At 35.0% G+C, this 10827-nt stretch overlaps 2 protein-coding genes across 4 annotated transcripts; one reads left to right on the top strand and one right to left on the bottom strand.

Annotated features, from left to right (window-relative positions):
- The first annotated feature begins 1908 nt into the window (after window positions 1-1908).
- Window positions 1909-5048, top strand: LOC108985134. Of its 3 annotated transcripts, none has more exons than XM_018957315.2 (6): window positions 1909-2030; window positions 2217-2338; window positions 3664-3911; window positions 4149-4236; window positions 4595-4661; window positions 4758-5036. In XM_018957315.2, the coding sequence occupies exons 2-6, from the start codon at window positions 2334-2336 to the stop codon at window positions 4815-4817; spliced, it is 468 nt and encodes a 155-aa protein (XP_018812860.1). In that variant the 5' UTR covers window positions 1909-2030; window positions 2217-2333; the 3' UTR covers window positions 4818-5036. The 3 variants fall into 3 exon arrangements, with proteins under 3 accessions (XP_018812860.1, XP_018812859.1, XP_018812858.1); XM_018957314.2 differs by having other exon boundaries at window positions 3659-3911; XM_018957313.2 differs by lacking the exons at window positions 1909-2030; window positions 2217-2338 and adding an exon at window positions 2844-3044 and having other exon boundaries at window positions 3659-3911; window positions 4758-5048.
- A 316-nt stretch (window positions 5049-5364) lies between these two features.
- Window positions 5365-10376, bottom strand: LOC108985150 (protein WVD2-like 6). The gene is made up of 9 exons (XM_018957337.2): window positions 9924-10376; window positions 8788-9052; window positions 8506-8706; window positions 8336-8376; window positions 8005-8073; window positions 7752-7848; window positions 7586-7657; window positions 7389-7499; window positions 5365-6328 (listed from the first exon to the last, which is right to left on the bottom strand). The coding sequence occupies exons 2-9, from the start codon at window positions 9037-9039 to the stop codon at window positions 5804-5806; spliced, it is 1368 nt and encodes a 455-aa protein (XP_018812882.1). The 5' UTR covers window positions 9040-9052; window positions 9924-10376; the 3' UTR covers window positions 5365-5803.
- Window positions 10377-10827: the final 451 nt, after the last annotated feature.

Genomic DNA, 10827 nt, shown 5'->3' with positions numbered 1-10827 from the left:
TTTTCACAAGAAATAGTTACTCGCAAGTAAATAATTTTCTTATAGTGATACATACATATGTGTGTGTATTGGTTAATAATATACTTATAACGGCTTTTATAATTAAATATATAGTGTGTAACCTAATTATGTCTACATATTGAATGTACTTCATAACTATTTATAATTTGTATAATAGTTAGTCGATAAAATTTAATAATTTCATATATTAGTACGTATAAATCATATATGAAATGTTGATATATACTATCATATTATCTATATGTGTTGGTAATTTACGTAGGTATATAATATATGGTTATTATGTATAAATATAAACTAATTACATATTAATTATTTATAAATTTTTACAATTTTCTAATTCAATAAATAGTCTACTTGTTAGTTGTGAAAAATTCATTAAATTTAGATTTTTATTTGTCTATTTTCTTAATTATTAAATCTTATTCCAAAACTAGAAAATAAACAATTCAAACTCGACTCGACTCGACTCGACTTAAGCTCATTTAACTTAAGGAATTGAATTCAAACAAGAGTCTTGCTCTGCATCAACAATTGTTTTCCACCCCCACATTACATATGACTTTTTATTTTTATTTTTATTTTTAAATGTCAGTCCCTCATCACCAAATCCAACCCATCTCTCTCATCTACGTCTCTCTCCTCAGTCTCTCTCTTCGACCTCTCTTTCTCTCTCTCTCTCCCTAAAGCTCTATCTCATCAAACCCCCTCTCTCTCAACAAGTGCTCTCTCTCTCTCAGTGTCAGCTCTTCTATTAGGCCACTTAGGCAATTGCCTAAGACTCCAAATGAAAGAAGGCCCATAAAAATATATATAAAGTATCATTTTTTTTATATATATATTTAATAAAAAATTTTAATTAATTCAATGAGAAGGAGAATATAAATAAAATCAAAGAAATTTTAATTATTTTACCTATTCTCCTTCTAAGAATACACTCTCTTTTTTCATTATTAGTTTAATATATAATTAATGTGAAAATTATAAATAAAAAATTTTAATTTCTTAGTGTTCATAAAAGGTTTTGGTATAATCCTTTGAAGAGGAAAGAGCCCACTTTTTTTCAAATGTATAAATTGTTTATAGAACTTTATTGACAATAAAGATTATAATTGTGTCTAAGAGTCTAAAGTACTTGTAAAACTAAATTTAATAAAATTCTCTCTAATTTAATAAAGATTAAGTCAGGTATTAATTGAAAATGTGAAATAAAATCTTAATCAATAATTTTACTTTACAAAATGATAGGAATTATTTTTAAATAAAAATATAATCTAAAAATAAAAATAAATTTATTTAATTTTACCTTTAAAAAAAATTTATAGGAATTATTGAGCCGGCCCTGCTCTCTCTTCAACCTCTTTCTTGTCAAGCTGTCTGGTTGATTCAACGAGGAGGGGAAACTCAAAATGCAAAACCGGTTGACACGTATGGTGTGAGGTTTGACACGGTGACTAATGAGAAGATTTTCTCTTCAAACAAAGATTAAAAAAAATGTCAAGTTCGAATTTTTAAATCGACATTACTTATATTGTCAAATTATTATACCACATTACTTATGATTTAAGATTTAATTAATAAAATTTAAAATTTAAAATAAAATTATATAGAGTGAGCATTGCGTACACCGGTAAAAAATATATATATATATAATTTACGTGAAAAAATTAAAATTTTAATAATAAACTCATTTTTTTTTAGAAAACCAGCACGATTTAAGATTTAATTAATAAAATTTAAAATTTAAAATAAAATTATATAGAGTGAGCATTGAGTACATCGGTAAAATATATATATATATATATATATAATTTACGTGAAAAAGTTAAAATTTTAATAATAAACTCATTCTTTTTAAAAAACAGCAGACTTCACAATCCACTCGTCTACCGTTACTCTTTTACGAAAATCGAAAGTGCCCTTTCGTTGAATTAACTCGCTGGAAGCTACCCAATTGTGTCAAGGAGACAAAGAATTCGTGAGACGCAATCCAAAATGCCATATATCTGGTCTGAGCAAACCCCTCGATTCTTTTTTTTTTTTTTTTTATAATGAAATTTTGAGGGTTCGTGATGGAGTTTAGTTTTTTTCTCGGGAACCAAACAAAGCTAAATGTTGATCTCTCTTTTTTGTCTTCTTTTGATTTTAATCTTTGAACTCTGAGTGGTTTTTCCGCTTCGTAATTGAATATACAGGACCATAAGGCCAATCCTTCATAGACCTATGACTTTGCTAGAGATATCTCTGCTTGGACGTGTATAATGCAACTCTGTTGATACGTTCCGCCTTGGCTATCTCGTCTTCTCGCATGCATGGGGTGAGTTCTCTCTCTCTCTCTCTCCCGTTGTTTGTCTATGTTATTCATCGACATTAATCCCGGCCTCTTTGGTTGCTGACAAAACGGAAGAAAGGAGCAAAAAAATTGCAGATTTTAAATGTTTGCTTCCCGAGAAAAATGTAGGAAAACAGGGGAATAAGCAGTTAAACGTTTTTTCAGAGGGCCAGTCATTTTGTTTTGGTTCACGAGTATATAATGTCTGGTCAGCTTTCTGATTGGCCCAGGTGAATGAATGTTGAAATTCTTGTGATACTGCGATAACAAGAAATATAAGATTTGAGATTCCAATTTCTTTGTTATTCCTTACCTTTCTGTGTGACCAAACAGGGGGGTGTCGAGTTTTCTTGTAGTTTATGATTTCTTTGTCCTTTATGGAATCTTTTGGGTTTGTGTTTTGCTTGTTCAGTAAGCGAACTTTCAGACTGGGTGAACAGGGAGGCGTGTTGGGGCTTTTTGGTTTTCATTCTTTCCTTGCAGTGTTGGGAAGTTGGTTAGACTATATACATAGGATATTGGCTTTTCTATAGGGGACTTCATAGGAGCTATGTATTCTAGGTGTTGTTTGTTAGCCCAGTCGGAGAGATGCGTTCAGAAGAAACCCTGCTGTTCGTTTGTAATGTTTTATGGAGCGTATCTTCATGCTCTTGTGCTTTTGATGAGGGAAAGGGTCAAGGCTGAATGGAAGGTACTTTTTGTAAGAAAGAGGACATTTTTTTAGTTGTTTTGTAGAAATGGAATACAGTTGAAAGTGACATGTCTTCTTTTCACCACAAGCGGTTTACTTCTGTAAATTATGTTACCGTGGCTTAAATTGGAAATGTTGATCCAGTGATGCCCATTTTAGTAGTTAAGTTTATAATGCAGTGATTTCAATCCTTATTCTCCTTTGTGTTCGTAGGAAGTACGGCAGAAAGGATTTCGTTCAGTTTTTGTCATTTTGCTAATGTTGTCACACACACACACGGAAGATTATATGTAGATTCATTTCAACCCCCCCAAATCAAAATTTCCTCTTGAGATTTTTCTTAGTAATTTTTGAGATCACCAAGTGTAAGTTTTGGACAAAGTTGCATGAGTGTCTCTTCTTTCCTCTTTTTTTGTTTCTTTGGGTGGCAATGTTTTTTTCTTCTTTGGGGGAGGGGGAGATGCAATAGGGAAAATATATGAAGCTCTGTGGCAGTACTTATATGTGTTAGCACAGGCAATAATTTTGTCTAACCTCTTTACTTTTTTAATTTCAAATCGTGTATGTGGCAGTACTTAATAATCTTTTTGTGGTCAAAACCTGCTTTGTAACAGAGCAGAGGCTGTCTTGGATGCTATCCAAAACCTAAATTAACCACTTCAGCGGATGAGCCATCAAAAGGGAGAACTCAAAGGCAAGGACGATCTGTGAAGAAATCAAGTGTATTAAAGGACTTCCGGAGCACCAGCACCTGTGAAATGGACAACAGTGCAGTTCATTCCCAGAGAAGCATCTCATCAAACCAAGGCCTTGATACTGGGGGTTGTTTTGGCAGAATGAGCAACCCATCTAAATTCATTAATCACGGCAAGCTCATATTTATTAACTTCTTCTATTCACAATCTGATTACCATATATTTCTTATGTTCTTGCAGTTACCAGTTGGAATCTATTGTAGCTTACTTGATTTTGATTTTCACTGTTTTATGCCATCTCATGAATCTGTTCTCTCTTAAAAGAAAATACATTTTCTCACCATTAATCTCTATTACATGTCCGCCAAAGCTAAATCTTTTTTACAGTGGAAACTTTTTACCGATGCAGGTCTGCTTCTGTGGAATCGGACAAGGCAGCAGTGGCTTGGAAACAGAGGGTCGCACAGGCACCCACAAGTCCATGAACCCAGAATAAGGTGAATAACCAGCTGTTAGTATTCTGTAAATCTGTCACCATGAAAATATATATGAAGAATCTCAAAAGATTTTTCTCTTCATCCCCACTCCCCCCAACCAAAGAAACAAAGGAACAGTTATATCCAAGCATGTGGAAAATTTAACTTGCACGGTTTAAGTGATCTGATTAGGTTACCTCTTAATATTTTATTGACTCCTATTTTACCATTAACTCCTGCCCTTGTACTTGCACCTTTTTGGAGGTCTTGAGTCCTTTGTGGGAAAACTCCGTCACTTCAGTAGTCTCAATCCAGCAGCTTTAGCAAGACTCAGTCATGCTTTTCGGTTGTTTAACCTCTTTCATTTGTGCTTCTGCAGTAGGAATGCAACTTATGAGAATCTACTTACCAGCAACGAGCCTTTCCCCCAGCCCATCCCCCTTCGTGTAAGTTGTTATGGATTGAGCTTGTTTCCTCAATTTTCATTGCTTGTAAATGTTAATACACTATTCCTGACTGTTTTATCGAATTTTAAATGACAGGAAATGATAAATTTCTTGGTAGATATTTGGGAGCAGGAATCAGGATGGTTGTATGATTGATTGAGCAAACCAGGAAAACTCTAAACTCTTCTCTCTTTTTTTCCTTCTTCTTTTTCTTTTTCAAATCTTTATTTGTACTGATTAAATATCAGGGACTACTGTATATTTTCAATTTGAATTCATCTTCTCTGCTTAGGTTCTTTGTGGATGGGCTAGACGAAATTTATTGTATTATTAATATCTTCACTTTTTAGAGTATCAAACCATAAATGATTTGGGTCTTCCAGTATATGAGTATCTGGGTTTCCTTTACTTAAAATGTAATCAAACAAAGATAATGTTTCAAGCACTCCCCAATCAAATTAACTTAGGGCCAAGATCCTGTTCTATGCATTGATGTCATGAACATGGGAGAAGAAATAACTTATAAGAAATGAGACTTGCACGATCTCTCGCACTAGTTATGCAACACTGAGGTAAGATCAGTAGCTCAAACTCGAATACTTGATCCAAGGAATAATGATTAATGGACCCAAAAAATAAAAAATGCAGGGCCTCCTCCCTCGCCTTTTATTTTGTCTCAAAAAATATGCAGAATGTCTAAGCATTTCAAAGTTCAAATAGTCATTAAGGATGTCCCAGCACAAAATCAGCCTTCATCAACAATTCTCATTACCCATTCAACAGAATCAGCTTAAACAAACAATTCATTTTATCCTGAACTATCTAATAGCAGAATCTCCCAAAATTTTCTCAAGATTTTCAAAGACGAGGTAACTAATCAATTCTTGAACTTATAAATTAAAACAACCTGACAAATAGTTACATAGAGTGCTGCAAGCTGGAATGCAAACTCCTATGACAATACCAGCAACCTTGAAAGCACACAAAATAACCAATGCTGCTATGGACAGGACGACATCACAAACCATAATGCAAAATCCTTCATGCCTTCATCGTCAAATAATTCAGGTCTTATAAGTCTTATTTTCAGGAAATAGAGAGGGCTCCATAAGTGCTCATCTCATTCTATTGTCACATTTTGTTTAATTCTCCAATGGTGTGGCTTCTTGAATCAAGGTGGCTTGAGGCTGCTCTTCTACCTCTGCCCCATAATCTTTACACGCTTGAGTTTCCCTTGGCTCAGCTGTGGGAACTGCCTCGGGGTCTTCATTGATAGATGAAGTTCCATTCATTTCACTGGACATACTGATATTCTCTTCATCTGTTGCATTGGACAAGGCAGTCTTCTCTTCATTTCTTGCATTGTCCAAGTTATTATGTTCTTTATTAGTTGCATCGGAGAGGGTGTCATATTTCTCATGCTTAGCTTTAGTTGAGGCGGTTTTTTCTGGAATGATTGCGTTGGATATATTGGTATTTTCAGAAGGCAATCTAGGAAGAGACTTTCGATGTGGCTTCTTAGGATGGATGGTACTTTTGGCAGGGTTTTCCTTGGAGACTTTCTCATCTAGACTTAGCCTGATTATTCTATCACTGCTACCATTCCCTTCAGTCTCAGAGCTCTTCTTTCGGCCAAGCTTGGGAGATTTAGCTCTTGTTGGTGGTATCTGCTTCAAAGTGACAAAGGTTTTAGGACAAATAAACTTCAATATGATAACAATCCCACATGCTAACCCAAAACAAATTCAGTTAAATGATTGATGCTGCCACATAGCAGACAGGGACAGTAAATAGGATCATCAAATAGAACATTAGGTATCCGTGAATACCTTGAAAACCTCCATAGAGAAAATCACGAACATAATGCAGCAAACTAGATGACAAAAAAATTTGCTATTTGTACATATACCACATTAGTCTAGAAGACTAGAACCATGATAAGTACTGAGAAGGTCTTCCCTGAAACAACTCAGCATCAAGATTAACTGTTTTCATGGTGGACAAGAGATGAGAAACATTCCAATTATAAAAATATTACCATTCATATAACATAAGCATAATAACTACACTAGAATGATAAGGAGCCATGGGTAAATGGGAACAAAGGCTCCAAATGACAAACTAAAATAGGATCAGACTGGAAATGAATGCCTCAATAAGTCCCGAATTGAACAATTGACATGTATAGCACATTGCCAGCAATAAAAGATACTTAAAATCACCAGATACAATACCAGTACACATTGTTGAGATATCCAATACATGTAAATAATATGTCAAGAAGAAAAGAAGAGAAAATAAATATAATAAAGAAGAAAGGGCTAAAGTTACTTTAGAACAGTTCTAAGAGGGCCCTATCAAAATGATTCCCCAACAGAAGTTAGCTATCTGATAAGTACGAAAAACATTATATGAAGATACACCTAGGGAATCCTCATTGCCTTTACTAGCACCAATTATAATGTAAAAGCTGACAGAGCCCTGGCTCTAAATTAGGTATGCTGGCTAGGACACTTTACAGGAAAACTTCAATGCCATTTGGTGCTATTTATTTCATTCATTACCAGGCTATAATCTAAATGACAATTAAAAAAGCAAAGCAATGCTACTATCACAACCTTACTCTGACACAGCCTAGCAAGTACGTGTATGCTTGGAATGTATCAAGTTTTGGACAAAAAACAAAAAAAAAAATTATGGTAGATAGCACGTGTTCATACACCTTACCTTCTTCAACTCCACTTTAGGAGGCGGAGGCTCCTGATAGAAGCTTGGCATGGGGGTTGCTTTAAAGGTCAAACGCTTTCTAAGCATCTTGATCTCAGCTTCTTGTGTTTCCTGCAAAACAATTGAAAATTCTTCATGGTCAGGAAATTTTGCATATACAAACAAAATTCCAGTGCATATTTAGTAAAAAATAACACCTGGGACTTGGCTTGCAAGTTATTCTTCTCTACTTCCTTTGCATGAATCTTTTCCTCAAGTTTAGAATAGAACTGCACAATATAAGCATAAAATATTACATTTACGTGCAGATACAACAGGAGAAGACCATTTAGTAATTCAATCAGGTGCAAGTACAAAACCAACCTCTCTACGTTTCTCAGCTCGTTCATCACACCTAAAACTGAAACCATAGTTTGGAAGTGCACCAACCTTGAGAAGTTTAGCATCTCCTCCCGAGGGACTTTTATTAGCACTTAAGGATAAACTAATGGATATCAGTATATTATCATAAGCCACAGAATAAATGTCACATTGCCTTTTCTACTTACACAGCAAAGAATAATGTTCAAATTTCTAACTGCAGAGCAAAAGAATAATGTTAAAAAACAAAGGATACGAGGAAGGTTGTGTGTCATCAGCTTCACCACCAGGTCCTTTTTTCAAGGGCTTCATTTTTGTCTTATCCCTGTATCCATGAAATCACATTTAACAAATACACGCAGACAATAGCTTTATGATTTTCTTTATTTGTAATTCTGGTAGTAAAATTAGGTAGAACAGAAAAATAGAACTAATAAATTAATCAAATATTTCAGACATGGATGGTTAGGTAGATCATCCTACATCCTGTCTTGCAAACTTAGCACTAGCTTAAATTTGGATAAAGACATAGCTCTATCGCTCAAGGATTAGATAAGGAAATGACAGGCGAGGGCAAGAATACATACTCAAGTCCTTTAGACGGTGCTCCTACAGACTTTCCAGATTGCTGTTAAAAGCAGATAGAGACCAAAAACGATCATGATTATGAAAAATCAACTCAAATGAAATAGTAGGAGTGGTGAGCTAAATTTAAAATTCAGCCATGCTACAAAAGGAAGCCACCATAAAAGTTTACCGTAATATGTGTTGGGTGCATATTCAAACCATCTGAATCATTTGAAATAGATGTTCTCTCGACATCTTTTCCATTATTGCTCCTCACCACCCCAGCTGCCGAAGCACTTTTCAGGCTCAGGGCCTTCTCATTCTTGCTCTTACCTTGAGCCTTTTGAGGTTTGGATTGCTTTGAATGATCTGCATTTTTCACATCCCCTGCCTGTAACATGGGCACACAGGTGGAATTCAAATCATAAGGGATCATTCAACAAACCATTCAGACAAAATAAAAACATCCTACCTTAGATGTATAGGGAACGTCTGATCTCTCATTGACTTCCCCAGTAGAGGAGTTAATAATTGCATCAGCATCCAACTTGACAACATTCTCCAAATACCCATTTGGCACCGCTGGCTCTGAACTTTTACTGACAGTCCTTTTTGCATTATCTAAAACAGCTCCATCCTCTCCAAAAGCAGGAAGTTGCTCATGAACACCATTTTGATGGGTTGCCTCAAGCCCATCAACAGGTACAAGACCATCCGAGTCCATCACCCCAAGAACACTACGAAAGCAAAGATGCATGGAACTATGAGCTTAATCATTAAGGAATTAAGCAGAACTCCATGGCAAACAGGCAAAGAAGAAGAAGAAGACCCCTGCCGCGGGGGGGGGAGATGCTGACATCTACAATCTGCTAGTCCTAATAAACAAACCAGCATATTCTTTCATTTTCACATGGACCATATGATCTTGAGCGTCCTGCACTATCGTGCATGAGTACATTTAAATTTCAAATCCCGCATGCAAGCACAATCAAATGTGCAAATACTCCATTGAAAGTTAACAGGCCAGGCCTTCGGAACAACCAAGACACCACATTAGTACACAAGCCATCCATTTAACCTCGCTTCGCCGCTACAGAAGTATAGAAGGAGGCAAGAAATGCGTAAAATTTGGGACTTGTGTGGACAAAACCTAGTTTCGAACTATAATTGACATTTTAATTTCTTTCATTTTCTAAAGAATCACATCCAATTAAGGAGGCACTTGACACTAATCAATGATTTCGGATGAAATCTCAACACCTAAGCAACATAGACACATAAGCAAGATGGAAACGAATCAAAATACAGCAAAAAAAAAAAAAATCAATTTTCCACTTTAAAAGAAGAAGAAAAAAACAAGCACATTTCTAGATAAAAGCTATCATTTGACATTGATCTGCCATATACACCAACATGCAACAAATCTTCATCATAAGAATCAAGAATCTGTTTGTTTTCAGAGGAAATAAGAGGAAACAGCATCCTGAATCTAAGTTGAGACCATTTAAGACTTCACTTCCAAAAAGACGAAAGCAGCATAGAAACCATTCGATTAAAACATTATTCCATTCAGTTCATTTTCAGATACTTCAAAATCTTTTCTCTTACCTCGAGAAGCGTGCAAGAATCAAATCTCCATCAAAGCACGATTTGCTTTGATTCAACCACAGATTCGCTTGGAAGCTTTGAAAGATCTATGCAGTGCAGAACACGCTCGCGCACACACAGTGTCAAAGAGATAGAGGGGATGATAATGAAGATGGCGACAATGGATCGAAGGATCCGAACCCTAAGAAAGGATCTATCGGAATCAAAATGTCACTGTTGGAAATTTCCTTTTAATTAATTAATTATTTTTTAACAATAATAATGGATTCGAAAGATGTAGAGGGAGGAATTGAAGGGTCAGAGAAGGTGTAAATCGGGGTCGTTCAAACCCATTTCAAGGTCAGGTCAGGTCGGGTCACACTCCTTCGAGTGTGTGAGGGAGAAAGAAATAGATAGGGATGGAGATAGAGAAAGACGGTTAGGTATGGACATACGGTTATACGGTTTTTCAGGGAAATACGCGCAGTTATACGGTTTTTATTATATACGCACTGTCAAGTAACTGACACCGTCTCCCACGTAACTTTTTCTGTAACGGATACAACCAACGATCGATGTCATCATGTCCTAAAGGTGTGAAGTTTAAAATAGTAGTGACAGAGATAGCCGGACCATATGAAATTTACATTTTCTTGACGTGATGTGTTCAGGTTTATAAAAAAAAAAATTGAAAAGTACAAATATAAAAGAGTTAACTCCATTTATATAGTAAGGTGAAATGAGGTAAAATAAAATAATTTTATATAAAAATTAAAAATTGAATAAAATAAAATATTATTTTAAAATATTATTATTATTTTAAAATTTAAAAAAGTTAAATTGTTTATTGTATTTTGTGTGAGAATTTGATAAAATTGTAATGATAAGATAATATGAGTTTAGATGATTTCTCAATTCAAATAGG

Source organism: Juglans regia, chromosome 8, assembly GCF_001411555.2.
Source record: "Juglans regia cultivar Chandler chromosome 8, Walnut 2.0, whole genome shotgun sequence".
Lineage (NCBI taxonomy): Eukaryota > Viridiplantae > Streptophyta > Magnoliopsida > Fagales > Juglandaceae > Juglans > Juglans regia.
This window is presented reverse-complemented; position numbering and strand designations above follow the sequence as displayed.